Source organism: Bactrocera dorsalis, chromosome 4 (assembly GCF_023373825.1).
Source record: "Bactrocera dorsalis isolate Fly_Bdor chromosome 4, ASM2337382v1, whole genome shotgun sequence".
Taxonomy (NCBI): Eukaryota; Metazoa; Arthropoda; class Insecta; order Diptera; family Tephritidae; genus Bactrocera; species Bactrocera dorsalis.
In genome coordinates, this window is record NC_064306.1 from 45420334 (window position 1) to 45446696 (window position 26363).

General features: G+C 36.0%; 1 protein-coding gene across 7 annotated transcripts in view; it reads right to left on the bottom strand.

The window, feature by feature from the left end:
* The window catches only part of LOC105222027 (neurotrimin), a 74261-nt gene that overhangs the window by 19007 nt on the left and 28891 nt on the right, over positions 1–26363 (bottom strand). For 4 of the 7 annotated variants that reach the window (XM_049456017.1, XM_049456018.1, XM_049456016.1 and 1 more), the window contains exons 3-4: positions 14747–15253; positions 11185–11348 (exon numbers count right to left, since the gene is read on the bottom strand). In XM_049456017.1, coding sequence (XP_049311974.1) covers positions 11185–11348; positions 14747–15131 — 549 coding nt within the window. In that variant the 5' untranslated portion in view covers positions 15132–15253. The remainder of the gene's footprint in view (positions 1–11184; positions 11349–14746; positions 15254–26363) is intronic. The other 3 variants (XM_049456021.1, XM_049456020.1, XM_049456019.1) reach the window with 3 other exon arrangements.

Below are 26363 nucleotides of genomic sequence, written 5' to 3' on the forward strand. Positions count from 1 at the left end.
TGTAATGTATAATTTTTTTTATTTAAATAATTTTATTTTCATTAGAAATAAAAAAAATTTTTTCAGTTTTTATTTTAAAATTTTTTTGTGTACAAATTGAATTTTTAATTTTTTTCGAAAATTTAGTTTATTTTTATTTTTTAGTTATTGAATTAAAATGAATTATTTTAAAATTATTATTTAAATTTTTTTTTTAATTTTAAATATTGTTAATAAAAGTGTTTGCATTTTTAATGTAATTTTTTTGACATTAAATAAATGCAAAATATAATTTTTTTATTATATTTAAATATTTTTTTGTTTTTTTGAATAATGTTTTTTAATAAAAAAATAATAATAATTTAATTTTTTGTTCATTAAAATTTTTAATTATTATAATTATGTACATTATTTTTATAATTTTAATTTTTTTTTATAATAATTAATATTTAAATTCCATTTCGCACAAGATCCACGCAATATTTGTAGTTTAAAAAATCGATTTGCATGTGGCATAGTGGCCGAAGTCATTTATACACAAACCAGCCATGCAACCGTCATAACAGGCAGGCAGGCAGTGAGTTAGTTGACGCAGAATTCCGTAACCATAGTCGACCATTAGGAGTCGTTAGATTTTTGTTGTTATTATTATTTTTTGTACGTTTGTAGATAAAAGTACCGTTAGCCAGCAACATTTCGATCATTTGTTTTGTGGTTTGTTGTTGTAGTTGTTTTCGTTTTTCGTTTCGGTAAGTCATCATTGTCGGCAGCGGTGACAGGTTGGCGTTGTCGCAATGTTCAATGCATTGTTGCCAGATGTCAGCGCAATTTGACGCCGTTTTCAATTTAGAAGTTTTATTTTCGTTTTTGGTTTTCGAAAGGCCAGCAGTTTTTTATTTATATTTTCAATATGCGTTTTTGGTTTTTTATTTTGCATTTGGTCGCGTTGGAGATGGAGATCATTGTTGCAGCCGTTTTTTGTGTGCCACGGAAAAAGGATATTTCATGTGCAATTAGTGGATATTGGATTATTGTTAGTAGCGTTGATATTTTCGTTTTCGTTCGTTTGTGATTTTGCAGTGTTGCATTTAGAGCCGCCCGTGGTTATTTGCAGTAGATTAAGTTTTAGTGATTTTTATTTTGTATTTATGTTAGAAGAGTGTGGGTTTTGATTTTGAATTAGTTTGGTTTTAGAATTATTTTAATTGGTAAGAGTATATGTGATGGTTTTGTTTTAATGGCAAGGATTTTTTTTGTTGGTTTTGATTTTAAAAATGGCATTTATAGTTTTGATATGCAAAATATTCAGTTATATTAATTTGTATAATTTTCCAACGTTGCAAATATAGTTTTGAAGAAAAATAAGAATTTTTCTGGGATTTAGTTTAGATTTTTACAAAATTTTTAATATATTTATACACCACAAATTACATTATAGAAAATGGAATAAAGAAATAAGATAACAAAAACTCATATGGTGCAGTTGGTGCATGGTTAGAGTTAGAATAATAATTTTTTTTTGTATTTTTTGAACATTAAGATTTAAAATAAATATACATACATTTAGTACATTTGATATTTAATAATGTGGTAACTTTATTTATAATGTTGGTAGGTTATTATGCTAAGATATACTCGTACATATAGTTTATATAGTTACATAGAGGATTTCAAAACAAAAAACCATAGTGAAAGAGGTACGAAATCGTGAAATACCAAAAAATAAGTATTGAATAAACATAGCTTTTATATTGTATATAGAAAAAATGTGTTCAAAAATAAAAAGTGACGATCTGAACATGCCAATTTATCTATATCATGGTCAGTTAGGCTTTATTGTCATTTGATGAAGGCGGTTTTTACTGGAAAAATTTATCATTAGACTGATCTTCACTGTTGAAGCATTCCTTTACAACCTAAATTATGGTTCACGTTTTTTTTCCGAATTTATAATAATAAATTATGATTTATGTTCAATACTTCTAGGTCTTAGAAAGTGCGACTAAATTGAGCTAACTTTTGCAAAAAAAGCCGTAGAAAATCACACTATTGCAAGTTGTTGTAACAGACGAGAAAAAAGGCGGTTTTTGCTAAATTTAATCTAAGCATATATTTTTTTCTTTAAAGTGGAGTTCGAAAGAAGTACTAACAAACAAAACAACCGAAATTTTCGTGAAAGCTTCGGACCTTTTTTTACCTACAATTTTGCCATATAATTTATTTCCTCATGACTCGTAGTCTTGCCAAAAATCGAGAAAATCCGTTTTAACACCTAACTCTTCCCTTCTTCTTCCCTGCAACAGTTATTCCTTTATTTCCTTTTCTTCCTTTTCCAGTTAGTGATAGTAAACTTAAGTAATATGTTTTCTGTTGTTGTTCTTGCTGTAACGGTTACCTGGTTAGGATTAGACAAGTTGTCATTGCAGTAATCGAACGAGAGGCTCAAAAACATGCTGTTTGAACAGGCCAGACCATAAGGGTGTCAGATGCAAGCAAAGAGGTGGTTAGTGTCATGTGGTGACTCGTTGCACGCTGAACATAAGTTTGATGTATCAGGGATGTAGGTGTTTAACCTGCTACAGTATCTAGAAGGAAGCTGCGCAAGGCTCACTCTCGATTCTCGTGGAAACTCGAGCTCTTCGTTTGCAATGGATGGTGGTTTGACTCCAAGTACGCCATTCACTGAGAAGAAGTCGGTGAAGGTGTTAATGGCTCTACTGTAAATGGCGGTCACTGCATGGCTGAATTTTGTTGGGTCCGAAGTCTGGTCGACGTATTGCTTTAAGTCGTTGACGTAGTTGTGGAAGGACCTCTTGCTGCCTTTAGAATGCGGTTCCGCTACAATCAGGTGACTGAAGGAATAATTTCTTCGAAAGCACCCTAGCAGAAACTGCTTGGAGAGGAGTTCATTATGATCCTTAACTTGGAGCATACGGCACTCACTATGCAGGTGTTCTTTGGGGAACCGATTGCCTTGTATGTTGTCAACAGCGTTTCTTTGCCTTTTTCCCATGTGCTGCCGGCTAGCGACTTGGGGATTTTGTTACGGCTCTGTACTTTGGCAATAATCGCGGTCGTGGGAGAAATGAAGGAGCAGAGGCTATCGAATGTCACACCTAATGTCTTAAAGTTATTGAGGTCGGAATTTTAACGCCTTCGACTGCAATATTAAGGTCAAGTCTGTACTCTTTCGTCCAGTTGGTGAATATGATTGTTGTAGATTTAGTTGGGGAGAGTGTTAGGTTCCGTGCAGCGAGGAAGCGAAAAAATGGAAATATGGCCGTTTACGTTTGAGCACATGCCTTCATTTCCATTGTTTGGGCAATCAATAGCATATGAATTGATAGAAATTCGCTCTGGTGGTTGAGGGAGTTTCGAGATGTAGCAGTTAAAAAGCAATGGGAAAAAGACCGCCGTGATATGTTAAGTCAGCGCAAAGACCTTTTCTATTAGTGAAAACTATGTTGACTGGTGAAAAAGTAGTTCAAGTCGCCACGCTAACTTATGGGTAATACAGAATATGCTTAACGAGACGAGATCGAGGTTCGGTTGTCTACTAAGCGGTGTTTCGCAAGAGCTGAGCTTTGCTATTCATGACATTTGTATATGTCTTTCGGCATAAAATGGATCAAAACTATTGTAATATTGGATTCCAAAAGCTGTATTAAGTCTAAGGAAATCTATTTTGTATAAATAGTAACTTTCAAAGATATTATAATGTAAATTTTATTCAATATCCAAAAAGTTTGAGATACTCTTTCTATTCCACTTATTGACCGTAATATAGTTTCTTTTACTACAACAAAATCTCAAAAACGTATTTCACATTTTTATTTAAGGAAAATTGTAGATCATTTGAATAATTTTTGGACTTATGTTCTGCTTCCCTTTCTGAAATTGTACTCGAAACCTACATACGTTTGGCTTTTAAATTGTATTAATTGAAATCTCGGCTAGAAGTAACTTAATTTGGTATTTCATGATTTCTTGTTTGGGTAAATAATCATTGCTTCGAACTGTGTAAAATTAATGCCGAAATACGTATCAAGCGGTGATAACTCTCTCTTCGCAGAAAAAAACAAAAAGAAACATACCCGTATTATAATAACCTTTTTTTCTTCAGTACTCTTTTCGTTATTTATGAAGAGTATAATTATAGTCAAAAGAAAATATATGTGACGTTGCCCTTTATATTTTATGATTAGAAAACAAAAATCATTTTAATGATCGGTTTCTCTATTGTTTTTCAAAATGACCCATTATGATGTATGTATATTCTTTTGCATGAGTTCGAACCAATTGTCAAAACACGTTTGCCACTCAGCTTGAGGTATCTCCAAAACATGCGTTCTGAAGGCGACAACCGCTTCTTTAAGCTTTGAAAAACGTGGACCTATTAGTTTGTTTTTCGTAAGAAAATAATAAGAAGTCATTCGGTGACAAGTTAGGACAACAGGGTAGATGACTCAACAAATCGATGTTTTGAGTGCTTAAAAATATAGTTTTTTTCAATTGATGCCTAAGAGTTCATATTGTCATGGTGAAGAGTGATAAGTCGATAACGACGATCTTACAATATCAGTTTACGCACAAAATCAGTTTTGGACGATTTTCAAGAAATTCGTCTTAGAGTGATCTGCGACTTCGATTGATTAGATTGATTATCGATAAACAGTGGCCCCTAGTGAAGTTCATCGATGCATTGTTGTTGAGCTAATCCACGTGGAAAGTTGTAAAAAATAATTGCTCGAACATGTTCATGATTTAATCACATTTTTTGGTCGAGAAGAGTATTTTAAGTTGCTGTAAAGAACACAAATAGCGCTCATATGACAAAACCTTCTGAGTATGTATAATATCAAAAATGTCAAACTTAACGATAAAGTTGTGAGTTTACAGATTGCCCAATAAGCGAAATATAAAAGGTGACCTACGTTTTATTTACTGATTTGAATGCGAAATTTTGAATGCACATAATGATAGATGGTTAGAGATACGAATAAGAGCATAATAAAAGTGAAAATAGTAAAAGTTTAAGATATATCTAAAAATATATCTTATTAGGAGATCAAGCATGCAAAAACACATAAAACATTCACATACGTGATAATATATTTTTATAAAAAATACAGTGATGTCTATAAACACATATATAAATAATATTAAAAAAATACTCATAAGCTTCGAATACATCAATACAATATACAAACATACATATAGCAAATGTATAGACAAATAGATAAACACAAATAGTTGAGTGCAACAATTAAGTTGAATATTAAATGGTGCAAAGTTTGTTTCGGTTTTAAATTGGTGCGCTTAAAATTCGATATTAAGTTGTGAAAAACATAACAAATAGTCAAGTGAAAATAAACAGTAAATGAAAACAGTAAATGTCATGAATTGCCGGAATATGTGCGGGCGCTTATGTAAACTATGGCTTCCTGCTGAGTGATAATAAATAAAGTAAATGGTAGATAACGGTGTAAACGCTGCTAAAAATTTTAATAACAAAAAAGTGAATATGAAAGAACTAAAAGCATACATTTTGGCGCGCAGAAAAGTGAATGACAGATGAAAATATAAATATTAATTTTTCAATGCCGTTTTTCTTCAGCAAATTTAATGGCAGTGAGAGTGATTTATATGCATGTACTCACGCATATTTTTGCATACACGTTTAACGGTATTCATATATGCACTGACACGGTGAGCGTTGATAGCTAAAAACTCATCGCCATAAAGTATTAAATTGGAAAGTTTAAATATTCACCGCGCAAAAATGCATATTTTTATGTACAGAAGCATAGCTGAGTCAGCGAAGCTGTGTTTTTCCCATTAAATTGCTAAAGCAAAGCAATTAACGAAATGGGCGTTCAACATTTGATTAAATGGCTATTAAGCTTGTAGGGACTAATTACTGCCTTACACAAATTTCTTTTTCGACCAAACAAATATGAAAAAGTGATTGAGTGTTGATAACAGCTACTCAGTTTTGACATAAAAACACTGATGGCTTGATTAACGGGATCAGTGGGTATTTTAGGCGGTGTTCAGCACTTGGATATGTATACATATGTATATGTTTTTGAAGGGGGTTTTTGGAAAACTTGGCTGTTCCTATTATCACTTAGACATTTTTTAAAGAAATTTCAATTAAAAGTCCTAATTAAATGACAAAGTGCAAACAACTCTCTAAAAGAAAACTTTTTTTGATCTTGGTTTTGCTTACTTTTCTTCAAAAAAACTTAAATTTAATCGTGGAAGCTTAGCAGCTTCTCCAGAAAACAGTGAAAATTAGACTTGTTTATTGTACGCCTACATATCACCAGATCAAACTTGACCCGGACCCACCGATAAAATTTTTTTCCTAGATTGGTACAACCTTTAATGTATTCGTTCGAAATGTGATCTACAGCTTTTACAAGTTTTTTCGTCGAGTAAAGGTCGCACAAGACTCGCTGGACAACGTAGTTTAGGACCATACATTCATGAAATGCATCGTTCTTGGTGAACAAAACGTGGGTTTATGAATAGAAAAACTGTCCAGCAATCGCTCCAAAAGTAAGCTGAAACTGAAAAAATATAAAATTCGTAGAAGACTTTGGCGACCATCCAAGAGGAGGCTTCCAATAATCTGGGTCAAATTGGCCTAAGCCTTGGCATGCTTACATTGACCTTGAAACACATGACAAGGGGATTATTAAGATTTGTGTAAAAATCCGTGAAATACGTGTTATTTGAAAAATCCCTATTTTGTCAGTCCGGGTGAAATTTGATCATATACTATTTCTCGTTAGAATCCTTATGAAATGAGAATTGGTTACAACTTTCAAAAACAAGTCAATTGAAAGCGATCACTTTTCAATTTCAATTGTTGATTACCTTATCTTTGGCTAAAATGTTATATATGTAGATCAGTAAGTCCGATGAATTTTCTTAAAGATACATAAAGTATACTTCTGAGTTGAGAACCGAACTTTTGAGAAACAATTTCAAATTTATTGATTTTTGTACCTTTGTCTCTCTCCTCTTCGTTTCAAGCGAATTGGCAAACTTTTCTGGAGTTAAAGCTAAACGGAAGGGTGGATTGAAGTTCGACAATATGTTGATGGCCTTCATATGTTCTTTGTTGCTTTCCTTGTTAAAACACATTTAAAAATACTTGAGTACTTGTCTATGAAAAGAGTTTCATAAAATAGCAAAGAAAACGTTGCCTACATTTGGGCGCTTTATTAATTTTGATACATAAATTCTAACTTTATACAAATTCGGGAATTTGTGAAACATTCAAGACCATGACAACTATACTTTCATCCCGAGAACTCAATATGAGATTAAATTTTTGGACTCTTTTTTAAGCATTCATTATTTAACACTAAAAAATATAACAAAAAAACTCCGTTTGCAACAAAATATGTATGCACCAGTTCTAAATATAACTGTAGTTCATCAACGCTTTGCTGTCGCCAGAATTTCGGTTGACGAGCACGCATTCGCCGCTTGTCTGCCTAGTTAAAACACCGAAATACGTACATATACGAATTTTGTGGCATGCAGTCACGTCCGACACATTTGTTGCACTTTTCATTTTTAGGCGTAGCATAGTTATAAGCGCCAAATGCAGGGACATCACAAAACCACATACATTGACATATGTGTTTTTACTCTAAATTTTCGCTCACATTCCAAAACGTCAATGAACTTTGATGTCAGCGGTAATCTAGCGCACGGGACGGTTTAGGGATGCATTTGCAAAATAAGGTTTTGTTTGTTTTTAATGCAAAAGTGTTTCTGGAAATATAGTTACTGTTTATGTAACCTGGCGCAACGGTTATGGGTCAAGCACTCATTATGCTGACATATAGGTATATGGATTCATAAAAATAGTTAGTGAAGCGAAATGACCTAGTTTTCAGGTATTGCTTGGTACATAAATAGAAATTTCATGAAGAGTTATTTTTAGGAAATGTTTTCAGGCTTTTTTTTTTACTGAAGAAAAAAATTATGTTAATTACTATCGGATAAAAAAACATTTGCCTTTATACATCCGATAAACCTGTCACTAAATGAGAGGTGGCGAGACCTGGAATATTTTTGCAAGTTTACTCTGAATTGTTTAGATCAAAAATATAAGTTTTCCAGTCTGTTACAATTTACAAAAGTTTCTAACGAAGGTGGTCGGTAATAACTTATGGAAAGAAAAAAATTAAATAAACAATTTCTTTCGTGTAGAACATTGACTAATGTCAAAATTTAAGCCCTTCGTATAGGCTGTGTCTGCAGATTTTAGAAAAATGGACAAGTGCCAAATCGCTCGATTAATGAAGTTGGTACCGGAATCTATTGGACTGAGCTGGTTCTCACAGGCAATCCTTCAAGTTTCCACAGAACTGCAGTATCTTGCAGGCGGAAGTCTTTGCCGTAAGGAAAGCGATCGAGATGGGTAACAACACAAGACACAAAAGAATTCTAGGAAACGAATGCTTAATGGAATTTCCGGAAGAAATGACAGACAGATCATGGTGAGATTGAAGGCATTAAGAAGATACAGGATCGCTAAGATCATGTGTAAGAGCCACATATGCATTTTACTAAAACGGTCTTGCAAAGACTGCAGGACGGTTGTTGGCCTAATAACTGGTTACAACTAACCGGATGGGTATAAGTATCGACGATAAATGCAGAAATTGCATAGAAGTAGTCATAAGAGTAGCGCTGAAACTCCTCCTATGCTTTTCTTCAGATCTAGACTCGTCTGATTTCTAGGTGCTTCGCAGTTCGAGGTACCAAGCTATCATAGACCAGTAGTTCTATATATGGCGTGGATGCCGGGCAGTATAACCTAATATCTCTCCATGATCGATTCTTGTCCTTTCAACGAATGAAGTTGCACAAGATTTCAAAGGATTCGCCATCTCAAAACAGTACATGGAATATTTGATATAAGAAAGTTCTGGTCAACAAGTGCAATCATTGAACCGCAGCAACGTTGGAGGCTTTTTTACCGAAATGCCTTATTTTGTGATCGTCTACTAATCATGGAACTATTGGTACATACCAGATGCCATGGAATTATCGAAACAGTGAATAACACCGCGGAACCAACCAAAGCGAAAACTATGCTATCAGCTGGAAAGTGGATAAATACCATTGTAATCCGGTATTCACATGGTGAAAGAAAAAATCCGGCAGGGTTTTACTATACCTAATTATTAAAGTGATAAATTGAAAAGAAGACCTATCGTTTTGGTGAAAGATAAAGTACTTTTTCAGTTTTCAGTCAAAACATCAAGCATTTCAGAAAACTAAATAAAATCTTTCTTTGCCCTGATATCGACTCGCAATAAATAAGTATCTCAGTGATCCCAGTGGAGGTACTTTTTTCTATAACTTTTTTTGCCTGAACAACGTTTACAAATTGTTCAACTTTATTACGAAAATTCAGGTTCTGTAAAGAATGTGTTTGCGCTTCATTCAACTTATGGTCAACATAATTGGCCTATTGATTGTACTATTTGCAACACCATCCGAGACCCAGTATTCATTATTGGATAATATACGACCGAAAAGAGTACGTCCAGCACGCAGTGAAGAAAATGTAGCATTCGTAGCTAAGAGTGAAGACGAAAAACGTGGAGAGTCGATTCGGCGCCGTTCGCAGCAACTCGGATTTACGCCTGGATCGACTTTACGCATTTCACGTCGAAATCTTAAGTTGAAAGTATACAAAATACCCTTTGTGCAACAACTGAAGCTGCTCGACCTTCCCAAGCGACATCTCATTCCTTTAAGAAGTTGCAAGAAGATCCGACGTTTTTGAACCAAATTTTGTTTAGCGATAAGGCTTATTTCTAGTTCAAAGGATATGTAAACAAACAAAATTGCCGCAATTAGGACGAAGAGTAACCTGAAGAGATTCAAGAGCTGCCATTTTATTCAGAAAAAACAAGGGTTAGGTGGTTTTGGCCGGTTTGTGGGCCGGTGGAATAATCGGACCATGATCTTTCACGTTGGCAGTGAGAACGTAACCGTCAACTGCGACCGTTATAGCGCCATGATAACCGACTATTTGATGCCTGAAGTTGAATCTCGTGATCTCGGTGACAATTGGTGACAACAAGACGGCACCTCTTTCCACTCATCACGCGTGTCATTCGCCAGTTACCAGGCAAAATGTTCGAACGACTAATTGAAAATTGGACTCAACGGATGGACCATATGAGACGAAGCCGCGGCCAACATTTGAAAGAGATGATTCTCATCTTTTTGTGTTTTACTTTTTAGCTAGCTGTTTTGATATAAACGACCTTTAAGTCAAATTAGATTTACTGCGTCTGCTATATGCTATTGGGCTTCGATCTGAGCAATATATTTTGAAAGTGGTGGCCTTGACTTGGAAAATGATTTATGCCAAATTGTAGGAATCGACTCAGCTCGTCAGTTATATAAGTATATGCTTGGTCGGATCTCCTGCTGAGTGTTAGAAATTTAGGTATATATTCCTTCAAGTGCTGAGAATTTTAGTTTCAGCGCTCACCGGTCTTCTGAATAGTGTAATGTTGATACAATGCACAAGAAAAAATTAAAAAGTTTAAATATTTATGTGTAAATAAAATAATATAACTAAAGTAAAGTCGAACCAAAATCGATTTAATTAAAAGAAAATGTGCTCACTATTACAAAATAAAGATATATTTTATATTTGGCTAAATAAATGTCTATTATTCTTTTGTTGTAGTTGTTATTGTGAACCTGTTAAATTGCATCAAAAAGTAAATGTTAATTGTGCATTGGTGCGAATTTACAAATTGTGATTAACGTTAAATCTAAAAAGTGCTCAACACTTTCTTCAATTTTGTGCGCTATTAGCATAATTTAGTGCAACGGTGCGATTTAATATTTGCATGTGAAAGTAAAGAGAGATTTGTACTCGCTCTTCGATATAATTTCTCTTGTTATTGGCAACTACGTGAGTTCAAAGTGATTTATACTTGATTTTAATATTATTTTCTGTTAAATTTTTAAAGTTTACGAGTGCGCTGGTGCATTGAAAATTCTAATTAAATTTCTTGTGCGTTTTCAAAAAAAAAGAATAATATTTTAAAATAACTAAAGCAACGCAATTGGTGCGGTCAAAACAAAAAGTTGTAAAAGAACGAACTAAAACGGATTTTTATACGCCGCTTCAAAACCGATACATACCCTGGCATTTGCGGAGTCGCCACTCACCCTGTGACCGCCAAGATTATTGACCACACACGTGAAGGTCGCATCGCGCCCCTGCGCTACGGTGACATTCTCCAGCGGGAAGACGAAGTCCGGCTCGAATGCGCCCACTGTCGAGATTTGGTTGGAAATGGAAATATCTTCATTTCAATTGTTTTTTAGGTTGTTTGTGATTTTTAACGGTATTTTTTTATTTGTTTTTTTTTTTTTGCGGTACGATTGCAATCGGACGATTTTGCATGAGTGGGTGAGTGATGGAAAATGGTTGAAATGGCGTGGAGTGGGAGGTTTGGTGGGTGTGTGCAATTTTGTTTTGGTTTTTTTTTTATTTTGTTTTCATTCAATTGGATTGCATTTTTGTTTTGGTCAGTCGATTTGTGAATGGAAATGGGGCAAATCAATTTAAGCAGCATTTAAAAAATCGCGTAAAAAAGAAACAAATAGAACAAATTGAACAAAACACACAATTATAATAATTCATTTCGGCAGTAGTTTTCTTCAGTATATTTACATAATTATTATTTAATTATAAATGAGTTTCAAATTCAATACATAAGTGAGTACATAATTGAAATTGTTGTTGCAAATCAAATGTAGCAACATAAGAGAGACGCTAATGTTGTCAATCATCTGTTGTGCAACATAATCACATTAATCACATACATATATATACATTCATACACACATTCATACCTACGCAGGCACGTAGAGAGCATACAGGGTGCGTAGAATGCAAAAAATTTAATCGAAGTTCACTTGGATAGATTTTTAAATTGTATATTTTCTTAAATAACTTATCTATTCAATTTAGGTTCGGCTATATATTGCATGTTTAATTAAAAAAATTAATGTATTTTTATATATCTACTTATAAAATGTAAAAAATCTGTTAAAATCTTGAAAAACATTACTAAAAATTTAATTTTTTCTCCTTTTTCAGACACATTTTATTTTTTCTAAAACCTTGATCAGCCATCACTGAAACATCACATTCAAAATATGGTGAGTACAAGTTCTATTACATTCTTTTTTAGAATTAGAAATGTCGAATATTATTTTTACAGGTATGTTTCATTAGCATACCACTGATATTTTTTACCTATTGAATGTAGCCAAAACGAGCACACCTGAGTTTAAAAGAATAAACTCGAGTATTGGGTTTTATATTCTAGGTTATGCCCGATTATATAGTGTCGCCTTTATAGGCCTTAACACCTTTGAATTTGTTTTTTAGACATATTTACAATCTGTAAACCATCTGATCAAATTTGACCCGGACTGGTCCGCGTATTGCTTCAACTTTTTTATATTTGTGTGAAGTTTGACTTCTATAGGTCAATTAGTTTGTGTTTGGGAACTGTTTGTTTACCCCGGGAAAAATGTGTATCGCGATTTTTACTATGCAAAAAATCTAAAATCGACTGATTTTGTTTTACGTTTTGGGTTTCATAAAATCACGGCACAATGGTTAAAAATGTTGCAAACAGTTTTTGGAAGTCTACTTTCTGAAGAAACATACGCATTTGATTGGCATTACGCATTCAGTGTCAGAGTCAGGTGAGTCTTCCCTCAGTTAATGACGATAACATCGAAAACTTGTAAAAAAGCAGAGGTATGTTATGAACAATTTGGTTAATGAACGTAAGCTATTAAACACATCATTATTAGTGATAAGGCGTGGGTTTATGAGTATGCGAAGCCGAAAGTCGCGGAGGACCCTGATAACAAGTGAATGAAAAACGATGGCATGATTGATTGTAGTGGCTCAGAAGCCTATTTTAATGACGAACAATTTCAATCACACAGTATGCTACCAAAATGGATTCCATTATTCCATTACAGTCATAAGACCACTTTTGTGCAACGTGAAAATAGGTTGAGACCGTATTTGTTTTAGGATAGTGCGCACTATTCATTAAGAAATATCACAATATTTCAGAAAAGCAAATTCAAGATTATATATAAGTTTTATATATAAAAAATATATATTCTGACTACCAAATATTATTTTTTTTTTGGAAAAGGGGGAGGGATTACTTGAGTTATCATTTTACTCTCTTTGCTTACCATACCTTTGTAACAAAATATTAAGACCAAAGATGTGATTAAAATATCACACTAAAGGTTCCGATCGATAACCAACTGAGAGCTATAGAAACAGCTGAGAGTAATTTATACAAAAGAAATGTTTACTACTTCCAAGATTGGGTTTAAGTGCGTTCAGAAAATTTCGTGAAAATAAGGACGGAACTTCCGAGGCAGCACAGAGATATAATATGAGATAATCAGACTTTTTTTATTTTATACGACTAATAAATGGTCTATGTTGTAAATATTTTGAACTGGTAAGGCTATATACCGATTTTAACAATCGTTCAGTATTTCGTTTAAATTTATGATTTTGACTTTTGAATTTTTCAGTTGCTTGAAATTGATCAACAGGTTTTTTAAGGACTTTCCATACAGCATTTTCTTAGAGTTAAAGCCGCTGAAGGTCATTCCTCAACAAAATTATTATAAAAGAGAAAGAGAAGAGCTATGTTAACTGAAGTTAATGATATCGAGACTATTTTATAATTAAGACCAGATAAAGAGAGTCGAATTTCAGGTTTGTTGATGCTAAGTTCTTCTTATAAGTTAACGTACGCTACACCTGAAGCGAACTTTTCGCTTTGTGTAGGATATTGCCCTCTACCACATTAGGAACCACCGACATCCTTGGTCAAAAAGCAAGGTGATTCATTTCTTTTGTTTGATTACTATCGTGTGGTTCACCATGAGTTCGCTGCACAGGATCTAGGTACAAGTAGTATTCTTAAGTGACCGTCTACGTGAAGCGATTAGTCAGAAAGGACTTGAAAATGTTTTTTTTTTTTGCAGTCCGGATCAAATTTGATGAGTTAGCGTAAGATACTGAATAGACAAATCAGTCAATACCACTGTTAAATTTTGAACTGTTCGCCGAAACATTAAAAAACTGTTTAAAAGTGTTTTTATATGTGAATTGTGTTGTTTCAAAGGCAGAAAACATTCTCAAAACTATTTTCGATACATTTGACCGAGATAACATTTCATTTCATTTTACTTTGATTTAGACCTTCCTCTAATCGTAACTGTTGAGTAGATAGACAGAAAATAATTGACGTTTTGGACGGCGATCTGTAGTCTATTGGGCACTCTCCAATATTACATATCGTTACAAAGGTCACTCTGAATTGTAAAAAATATTATCTTTCATAAAGGTATTTGTTTTGAATTTTGAGCTTACTTACATTTCCGGTTTTATAATGTCTGGTTATATACATATATTGAGGCTGAATTAAAAAAAAAAAAACAAACACAAAAAAATATGACCTTTAGCTTTTGCTTAGCACATGCCTTATCATAACGCATTATAATTAGGCATAAGTAATTAGCTCTCTATTTGATTAATTTCACTTCCTGCAGCTCTCTCATTCACACCCAGCCTCACTCTTATATTATGCAATATACATATATTCATATATGGTTATCTGTTTGTAACATAGAACCTACTCACCAATACAGTTGCAAATGAGAAAGGCAACCAACAGTTGCCATCGTACGGCTGCACATTGCTGCAGTGTTGTTGCTGTAATGACCAAGTGTGCATTGAGTAGTCGCCGCATGCGGCGTCCAGTGGTGCACGTGGTTACTGGCGACGATGTGCGATTGTGATAATATCGCTTTGTTGTTCTTGTTGTTGGCGTGCCTCTTGTGCACAAACTTTGCGGTCTATCCCGTGTCTCTGTAGGAGTCCTGCACGACTGCGTTACTGTTGTTGTTGTCGTTGCCGATGGTGGGTTTGTTCGGTTTGATTTCGACGACCTTCTTATTAATGTTGTGACTGATGTGGACGCCACCTGGCGAGTGACAAATGTGGTTTCAATTGCGGTTGTCATCATGTTGAGTTGCTTGACACTAATTCCATTGCTCGGTTAAATTCCTTTTGATTGTGTCACACGAATTAACTGAAGTTAAGACCACTTTGTTTGTGTATGGCAGTGATGTGGGATATTTGATTTCGCTGGAAAGAGGAAGAAAATGTGATATTTTATTAAATTTTGAGGCAACAAATTTTAAGCGTTCAGATAGTAATATTCATATAGTAACTTTTGAGAGCTACTAGTAATAACGTATTATTAAAAATTATCTGGTAATTAGAAGTTCACAGCACTAAAATGAGATTCTATTGGGTAGGAATATTAATATTATTTTTCATTTCTAAATAGAAAAATTTCGATAACTGCCATTCAATTGACAAGCCGCTAAATGTGTTAAAGCTTTAAAAAGCGTAAGAAACCGTTATTGAAAATCAAAAAATTAAAAAGTTTATTTATGCGAAAAAGATTTGTCAGAAGAGTCACTTTATTCACCCAGAACATACGAAACTTACTGTACTGTTAGAGGGATTAATATGTCTCTAAATTAAGATTTTTGAGAAATTTCTTATAAAAATATATTCCACTTTATAACCCCAGAAAACTTGCATTTCGCAAACTACTCAACCGATCTCACCAAAATTTTACACAGAACTTTGAGATATATTGTAACAAAACCGTACTCGGAAATTGTAAAAAAAACTCAAAATATTTAATTGTTCATCATTTATTCTCTCCCCTTCAAAGTAATCCCCACCAGATGTAATACACTTATAAAGGGTTTTTTTAAGAGCTTGATAACTTTTAAAAAAAAAAAAAACGCATAAAATTTGCAAAATCTCATCGGTTCTTTATTTGAAACGTTAGATTGGTTCATGACATTTACTTTTTGAAGATAATTTCATTTAAATGTTGACCGCGGCTGCGTCTTAGGTGGTCCATTCGGAAAGTCCAATTTTGGGCAACTTTTTCGAGCATTTCGGCCGGAATAGCCCGAATTTCTTCGGAAATGTTGTCTTCCAAAGCTGGAATAGTTGCTGGCTTATTTCTGTAGACTTTAGACTTGACGTAGCCCCACAAAAAATAGTCTAAAGGCGTTAAATCGCATGATCTTGGTGGCCAACTTACGGGTCCATTTCTTGAGATGAATTGTTGTCCGAAGTTTTCCCTCAAAATGGCCATAGAATCGCGAGCTGTGTGGCATGTAGCGCCATCTTGTTGAAACCACATGTCAACCAAGTTCAGTTCTTCCATTTTTGGCAACAAAAAGTTTGTTAGCATCGAACGATAGCGATCGCCATTCACCGTAACGTTGCGTCCAACAGCATCTTTGAAAAAATACGGTCCAATGATTCCACCAGCGTACAAACCACACCAAACAGTGCATTTTTCGGGATGCATGGGCAGTTCTTGAACGGCTTCTGGTTGCTCTTCACCCAAATGCGGCAATTTTGCTTATTTACGTAGCCATTCAACCAGAAATGAGCCTCATCGCTGAACAAAACACGCGCTCGAAACACATTTCGAACCGAACACTGATTTTGGTAATAAAATTCAATGATTTGCAAGCGTTGCTCGTTAGTAAGTCTATTCATGATGAAATGTCAAAGCATACTGAGCATCTTTCTCTTTGACACCATGTCTGAAATCCCACGTGATCTGTCAAATACTAATGCATGAAAATCCTAACCTCAAAAAAATCACCCGTTATCAACGATTTTTCCAGTCCTCGAAACACTTTTAATAAGCAATTTTTGGGATGACCTTCAGTCTCCCTCAGCTCTTGGATGGACTGAAAACGGCTTCCACTGAACGGCAATTTCAGTATGGAAAAAAAGCAAAAAAAATACTCGGGGCCAAAACTGGTGAATACGTTGGTTGGTCCATGCTAGTAATTGCATTTTCGGCTTTAAATTCAGTTAAAATCGTGGCTCGATGCCTAGTAAAATCTACAAATTGTGCTTCCACAATTCCGGCCAGTTTCGACAGATGTTTTCATGCAAAGACCTCCATACGACCAAATAGAACTCTTTGTTGACCGTCTGTCCCTCTAGAACCAATTTTTGATTCTCCAAATCTCGAAGATAAAAAATTGAACATCAACTTGATTTTTGGGCGGCTTAGGCGTGGTATTTTTTTTTGGTTTCAGCTCATTTTTTCCCTCTATTGCGATGATTGTTGATTTCTTTGAATGTCAAACTCATACATCTATGTCTCATTGGTTCAAAGAGACCTGTTTATGGTACTCCTTTTGAAAAAAGTTCATCTGTACAGAGATGAGTCGAGCAAGACTCGCGAAAGATGTCGTGCTTTCTTGCCATCTCGCTTACACTTTGAAGAGTTCGAAGGACATCCAGAATAATTCATGACTTCAACGATCTCTGGATATCCTTTGAAGGTTTTGTACCACTCGTAGGTTTGTCTTTTTGATAAAACTGAATCACCGTAAGCCTTTTCCAACATTCGCAACGGTTCCGCACACAAAATTTGGCTAGAAATACAAAACTTTCCTTGTTCGACACTGAAGTTCATGGAAACAGTTAAGAAATCTTTAATTATATTTTTTGAAAAAGAAAAAAATAAGCGTTTTTTTTTTTTAGAAAAAGCGCAGAACCAAAAGATCTATTACCAGTCGAAAATCAGTATATTCCCACAGTTTTTATTCTTTCGAAACTTTTTGCATAAGCTATGCGAGATAAAAAAATTATCGAACTGTTACTAGAACCATGCCTACCAACTACCCTTGCCTCTACGTACGTAAGGACCTTGAAATGCCATTCCACAATCTCCTTATACCGAGTTGCTGATGAGTGCTCTGAGATAGTGCAAGTCGAGTAGAAAATCATTCGGTTGTCTGTTGTGATTGCAGATTCTCGATGTCGAACCTTCCTTGTGTCTTTTGACGTGCGTTTTTTGCTATACAGAGGCGGGTGTGTATCTTGGCTGCAACAAGATAGTGGTCCGAGTAAATGTTAGGACCTTGGAGAGTACTTAGTCTAAAACACTGGAGACGTGTCTTCCTTTTATAACAACGTGATCGATCTGGCTAGTGGCTTTTCGATGAGGCGACAACCTGGCAGCTTGATGAGTTTTTCTATGCTGGAATCTAGTACTATTGTTAACCATATTTCGGTCCCCGGCGAAGCCGATCACCCTCAACCCATTTGGGGATGTTTCCTCGTGGAGGCTGAAATTACCGACCGTTGTGCCGAAGATACCATCTTTGCCCACCCTGACGTTAAAATCGCCAAGCATGATTTGTAGAGTGTGGCGGTGCAGCTGCGCTCTAAGCGCGCGATGCGAATTGTGGCTAGACGTTCATCCACTAGAGTGAATGCCAGAACCCGGCGACAGAGTCTTTTTCCCAACACGAAACCCACACCTAATTTGCACTTCTTTATGTGGCGACTGTAGTAATTGTCACAAGGGCCTACTCGCCTTAGTCCATCGCATTTCTTGGACGGCGGTGATGTCAAAATTTACTCTTACGAGGACATCAACGAGCTGGGTAGCAGCATATTCCAAATTGAGGGACCGGACATTCCAGGTGCATGCCCCCTCAATTCGTTTGCCATGGTCGTAATCAAAAGAGGGGTCTCTCATCCGAGACTGTCGATTAGTTTTCATTGGTACTGTTTTTTACGTGGCGGGTCCAAACCCGGGGCACAACCCTGTGGCGGGGATGTTTCGCCTTCTCACTTTTGCTCGCCTTCAAACGGATGTTCTTAGGCTACCCAGAGAATACACGGTCTAAGACCGGTAGTCGTGAGCTGCTTGAGCCATATGTAAAATAATCGTTTTTGGCCACTCCCAAGTGAATGGCGATCTGAGAACTTTCCTCACTTGCGTGAACATCTACACGTGGCGCCATCTTGAACTATCAAAATCAAGATAATGACTTTTGTATACTCTACTATGCTGTAAGAAACGCAGTTATGAGCTAAAATATCGCTTCGGTGTTAAAGTATCTTCTTGCTTCTTCAGATTTTTGAACTGCTTTGGATTCCTACATAACTTACATAATTGTATTTATCTCAAACTAACATTTCAAGCTTTAAATACCATCGATTCATACGTGCAATGAACCATTACACTGACTTCTTAGTTTTATCTGCAAATGTGTGTGTGTGTGTATGAATATAAGCTCTCATTGAAAGTGCTGAAATGTAAACATATTTAACACCAGCACGCGACTATTACCTCAGCTGCATTTATTCAATATACCTCAGGTAGTTATGCGAGTGTGTGTGTGTGTGCCATTTGTGCAACGCCGCGAATTTGATTAAAGCGTTGCACAAACCCGTCACCCCCCACGCCAAGCTTTTATGAGGTCTTTTATGTGCCACTGCAGCGTTTTGCGCTGAAAGTACACGCGCCGTATTTCTTCCGTAAATAGCAGTTACAAGTGTCTGCATATGCATACACACACAGGCACGGGCCTGAAATGATACCAAACTGAATAAGCGTATGTGAGTGCTTCTTCTGCCTGCTTGCAATCACATGACTTGGCGTGAAATCTACTGGCGAGCTCTGTACGTGCTTATATATGCACATGTGTGTGTGTGGATGTGTTCATACATGCATATCTTGCTACGTTTTACTATATGCTTGTAGCATTTTTGTTCGTTGCGTCCTGCATCCACAAGCTTTCCGATTTTATTACGCCGCACGTGTTCTGCCTGCCGCCTTTTACCAACCTGTCTGCTGCTGTTGTTTCCTGGCAACATGCCGCCTGGGTGGTCCACATACTAACCCAACACTATAAATGTAGTAGTGTGCACCTGTCGCATTCGCAGCGCTCCATTGCCGGCATCGCGCCGAGTTGTTTTTGTGGCTTGTATGCACAGCGTAAAAGCCAGAATGTCCGTGTATTTGTATATATATATATGTCTGTTTATATATATGTTTATGTGTGTACATTAAGGTATGTACATATGTATGCTTGTTAGCTTTACCGACTTTTTGCTCTGCTGGACTTGGCAACGCGGTTTTGCTTCTAATATATTGCACCTGCACAAAAGCTTAACCCACACACTCTCACTCCCTCACTCTCTAGCTCTCTGCCTTTCCCTCTGTTTTTCTCTATCACTAATGCATCAAGGTAAGGTGCTGCAGGAATTTAATTATTAAATTGCAAAATATGCTTTCACGTTCGGCGAAGCACATCCACAACGCCATTTAATAAAGTGAAAGCTCGGTATGCCAGTGCCAAATATTTCGATTTTATTTGATGCGACAAAGTTGAATGACATTTGCCTATGCACATTTCTATACATCTATATACATACGTACATATGTATGTAGTTTGTTGGCATTGCAGCAATGTTGCTATATTAGAGAGTTTTAAAAATGCATGAATAACATGATCTATTTAATGTGTACTCTCTGAATTTGCGGTTAAATCCTACTTTGTGAAAATTACTCTTTGATATAGCTTTGTCTATTTAAGGAATTATTCTATTCAAGAGTCGCGAATTTCAAGCATTTTTCAGAATTAATAAAAAAAAAGAGACGCAGTAGATGGTAGAATTAAGCGTCTGGCCATATGGGAGCAGCTCATAGAGGATGATTCCCTTACAATCCCACCAAACACACAGCAAAACCTTCCTGGCCGTGAATCCCGGCTTGGACACTGGTCTTCGACCACGACCGTTTTCGCTTGATATTATCGTATATGATCCATTTTTCGTCGCTAGTCACCATCCGCTTCAAAAAACATATCGCAAGCGTTGATTCGGTTCAGAAGTTTTTTTGCGTCAAATCATGCGGCGCCCGAACATCAAACGTTTTTGTGTATCCAGCCTTCCGCAGATGGTGCACAAAATAACTTTCTAGAAAAAGGTAGTGGTGGCATAAAGGTTTTGCGATCATTTGAAAATAAACAATGATGGATTAAGGTAGTAGTCAGGTAACTTATGCCTATTTTCATGAGGGGAGGGTGGTTTTTTATAGGAAAATAGAAATGAATTATCTTAAATATTTAAAGTGTTTTTATTTACTTATTGAAAATATAAAAAAAAATGTATTTGAAAAAATTTAATACTTTATTACTATTATTATTGTTACTCGAAGTTGGAACCTCAAAAAAAATGCACATGGGTGACCCGAGTGATTTTGGCTCTGGATGTTATCTGAAATCAAATATTCTTGATAATTCTTAATCTATACGAGTAGACATGCCATTCTGGTCGGAACTACTGAAGTTAAATTTCAAGAGTAAATAACAAAATGGCGGCCTTTGAAAAAAAGGAATTTTATTTTAGCAAAGAAAGGGTTGTAAAATAAAAAGTTAGGAGTGAAAAAAATTCTTGTTAGTTCCGACGAGAACTATAAGTGTGTAGAACAGCCTGTTAAAATTTGAAAGCAATCGTTTCAGTAGAAAAAAGTTTAAAGTTCAACAACTCCGAGCGAGAGGACTCCGAGGCGCTCTAGGAAACTCGGTGTAACTCCCAAAATATTCCGAATTTCTGTCTGAAATTTTCACAGTATATTCTCAAGGCATTGTACTTTCAAATTAAGCAAACAATTTTTTCGATTGTTTGAACCCAAGTTACCAGACTACTACCTTAAACCAATAAAACTCGAACGAAAATTTGATCGATAGGCCCAACACCCTCCTGGTCATCATTCAATGCCTCCTGGTTTTCAATTATGATTTTTATGTGCGTATTGTGACGATGCTTACTTACTCAGTTATTTCACGATCTTTGTTTTTTTGGCAATATAGAATGTAGTTTTATCAAAATATTCGGTTTGAAATATCCTTATCGATTTGTGGTACTAATTTTTTCTTTCAATATGAACAGATTTATTAGTGATCCACCAATTAAGCCATTCAAAAATCGTGTGGAGCTAAATAAAAGTGAAGAGTATTATAGCTTTGGTGATTTTATCATTCAACACATTTGTCGTCGATGACGATAACTGATGCGACCTTTTAACCTTTTGACACCATTTTTGTAGCGATCTTTTGTTTGAGGTCTGAAAACGGGAATAAGCTCCTAAGAACCAATTCCGTTGAATCTAATCTGAATCTTGTATTGACCCTCGCTACAATGTTTTGTAAGCTATGACGGCAATAACTGTGCACAAAGCTTCCTTTCACATCCTCAAACATTTAATAAGAATTTAAATTCGGAACAGAGCTGGAACATAAATTCATAGCACTTAACAGATTACCTGAAAAATTTACAAAAATTGTTGCCTACATTTGGGCGTGATAAAAATAACGGGAGAACAACTACTTATGTCATAACTATTAGCGAAACTTCACAGGACTTTGATTTAAGGTCCTTTATAAACTAATATCTTTATAAAATTAACGCTGGTCGCCGGCGGTTTTTCATTTCTAAAAACGTAGGCATTTTTTCCGTGATCAGAAAAATTTTGCTCCTAACTGTATGCTCATTATATATATTTACAACTTTTCCTGCGAATTTGCTTGTAAGAAAAAATCTAAGCTATTCTCTATACTCGTATACCCATAATGGATTCAGTGACTATACTTCTTCGTGTAATATGGAAGTGTTCGGCTGTATAAAAAATGTATTTAGAACCACCATCCGCTTTTCTCTGCCTCCTATAAATTGCAATTAACATAACCTCACGGAAGCTTTAGGCAAATGCATTTATGCTGACTACAGGTCCTGCCAACCCAAAGGCATCATGCGACATTGAAGTAATGCTACTGATTCTGCTAAGCAAAACCAAACCAAATTCTACAGAGCAAAGTGATGACGTCTAAGAAGCACTAGACATTTTAGCCCAAAGCGATTTCTCATAAAACGTTGACGACCAGTAGGACAAACAAACTTACCGCTGACGCGAAATTTTCTTATTTCAGAGCATTTGTTATTCTCTCAATGTCAACAATACTTAAACGCACAGATACACATATAGTTATGTCTGTGCACATTTATTTGTCAGTGTGTAAATATAAACAACATTAAAAATAGTCGCTGTCATATGAACACCGTCAGCAATGAATGAGAACGACGTGGAATGTGGGGGGACCACACAGCAAATAAACTCAATGGCATTTGTGCAAAGAGACTGCCGGTACACAAACCTTTGCACGCGGAGTAAATGCGGGTATAGTCGCGTTTTAAAGTGTTGTTTGCACTCTCGCATTGCATTGGCAAGCGGTCTTACTTTGCAAGCGCTCTGGGAATGGAAATAAAAGCCACAACAAAAAGGTTGACAGCAACACAAGTAAACAATGCGATAGTTTTGTTTGGACAATGCCATTATACTATAACGAAAGTGGGGGCAACACTGTTGGAAGCAAGTTATCGTGTTCAAAAGTCGGAGTACAGTGGGCTTTCCGAAGTATATGTGGTATTGACTTTGCTCTTTGAAGACATTTTTGATGGAGAAATATATGAGTAGCAATGGAAAGAACCTAAGTTTTTTTTTGTTGACTGAAAGTTATAATGCGCGCCTGGCCCCAAGGCCAAGGCACTTCTGCCAACGTGTTTTCAATCCTCCAAACATTTGTAAAAGTCAAATTCCGGAATAGCTCTCAATACCGAATGCGACGGTGCATTATTGGACCATAACTCGGGCCTCGTTTCACGAATAGCTTCGCGCAAACACCGCATAATACTCAAATAGTATTTTTCGGTGACAGTTTGGTTGGTCGGACGGTATTTAGAGTACCCACGACGAAGAAAACTGCCAACATAACTTTGATTTTTGAACTGCTTTGTTAACGTGTTTTTTCGGCTTCGGTTCACCTTTGTCACGATATTCGACCGTTTGATCGTCTGTGTCCGGGTCGTAAGCATAGATCCAAGACTCATTGATCCCACCGATATTTCAACCATGCCAGTAGGATCTCTGACTGTGAATAGGCAATTCTCAAGCATCATCCTTTATTTTATTTACGTGTTGATCATCAGTCGTCCTTGACGTGATTTGCCCTCAACGCGTTCTCGACCTTCTTTGAATAATTTATACCAGTCAAAACATTTGCTCGCGACAAGCAATTATCACCGAAGTTCTTTTCCAACATTGTGAACGTTTCTGCACCAGAAATGTGATTCCGTACACAAAATTTAATGGAACTTCTTTGGTGAATCTATACTACTATAATCTAATAGGATGCCCTCGAAAAGCAATCGAAAGACGCATGCTTATTCATGGTTTCTGGCCCTACTCGAATTAATACGCTTCGGCAAATGCCAATGCACTAGTTACGAAAAGGGGAAACAAACATGAGTCTGTCTCATTTGGAAACATTAGTTTTCCATAGACGGGTTTGACACCTTGCTCGTAATTTTCATCTGTTTTGTTTATTTGAAAAATTTTCAAATATAAGGACTACTCAGTTACTGGACTCCTTCAAAATACAAACCTTAATTTTTGCGTTTATTGTTGCGAACGTTATTCGTCTCGACGAGATGTTCATGACTTTTGAGGTTATGTTTGCCGAAAATGCATATTTCTTCCAAAAATTAGTATATAAAAAGTGTGTTTCTTTAGACATGTGGTTACAGGAAGAAATAAGATGCATCCAACTTATCGAAAAGTTAGCTTCATTATACGTATAAGGGTTTGTCATTATATTTTAGAAATGATTTCGGGCAAGTCACAGCCGTATCCCTCAATTTTCGACCACTTTTTGCAGTATGTCTGCCCTAACGCTTTGAATTTTCTACTTCAAAGACCGAACATGTGATGTTTGAACGTTTTTGCACCAGAAATGTGATTCCGTACACAAAATTTAATGGAACTTCTTTGGTGAATCTATACTACTATAATCTAATAGGATGCCCTCGAAAAGCAATCGAAAGACGCATGCTTATTCATGGTTTCTGGCCCTACTCGAATTAATACGCTTCGGCAAATGCCAATGCACTAGTTACGAAAAGGGGAAACAAACATGAGTCTGTCTCATTTGGAAACATTAGTTTTCCATAGACGGGTTTGACACCTTGCTCGTAATTTTCATCTGTTTTGTTTATTTGAAAAATTTTCAAATATAAGGACTACTCAGTTACTGGACTCCTTCAAAATACAAACCTTAATTTTTGCGTTTATTGTTGCGAACGTTATTCGTCTCGACGAGATGTTCATGACTTTTGAGGTTATGTTTGCCGAAAATGCATATTTCTTCCAAAAATTAGTATATAAAAAGTGTGTTTCTTTAGACATGTGGTTACAGGAAGAAATAAGATGCATCCAACTTATCGAAAAGTTAGCTTCATTATACGTATAAGGGTTTGTCATTATATTTTAGAAATGATTTCGGGCAAGTCACAGCCGTATCCCTCAATTTTCGACCACTTTTTGCAGTATGTCTGCCCTAACGCGTTGAATATTCTACTTCAAAGTGTCCATTGTCTCGGGCCTATCCGCATAGCTTCACACATCCCCACAAAAATAGTTGAATGGAGTTGAATCGCAGTTCTTAGAGGCCACGTCATAGGTCCAGGACACGAGATAATGCGCTCACCGAAACTTTTGCTCAATAAATTTGGTGTGTTTTTTGCGCCTCTAGCTGTCACATGCAAAACCCTCCGATCCAGCGCCATCTAGCTTGGCATAGTGTTCACAATGACTGTAAAAATGGCCGGCTTCCGATCTATGAAACAAAGACCAACATTTTCTTGTGAAAATCTGAATCGGCGACCATCTCTGTTTGGGTCCATGGACCGAACATGTGACGTGTTTGATGGTTGTTCGCCATTAATTTTTGCACGAGTTGGATTTTGTAAGCCCGCAAACCAAAATCCTTCTGCAAAATCGATATATGGTATTGTTCAACTTGTGGATAAAGCTACAGGTCTACGAAATTCTATCAAATTTCGTCCCACTGCAAAACTGGAACTGCAAGCATCGTAGGATGCACCGCAGAAAAGCAAACACACAAATGGAATTTTATCGCAATAACTAAAATAAAACAACAAAAAGCGGGAGTCAATGAAGAAAGTCAGCACGTGATCTTCTTTGCTTTTGTTTGTTTACCCACGAACCGTAGCATCGCGGCTGGTTGTACTTAAATGTCCCGTCGCGTGTTGCGTATTTTTGCGCTTCTCTTTGTTCTATGAATACGAACCGACCGTGAGTACCGTGCATTTTTTCTCAAGTATTTTATTATTTTATACATACGCGCGCGCTTATTGTTGACGCTGCCGTTATGTTAGCGTTATTGTCCGCTTGACAGCTGTGCATTTGTCTTCGAACGCAGAACGTGCCGCTATTTACATTTACACGTAATAAATTCCGAAACCGCACCCCGTGTCTTTTCGGGGT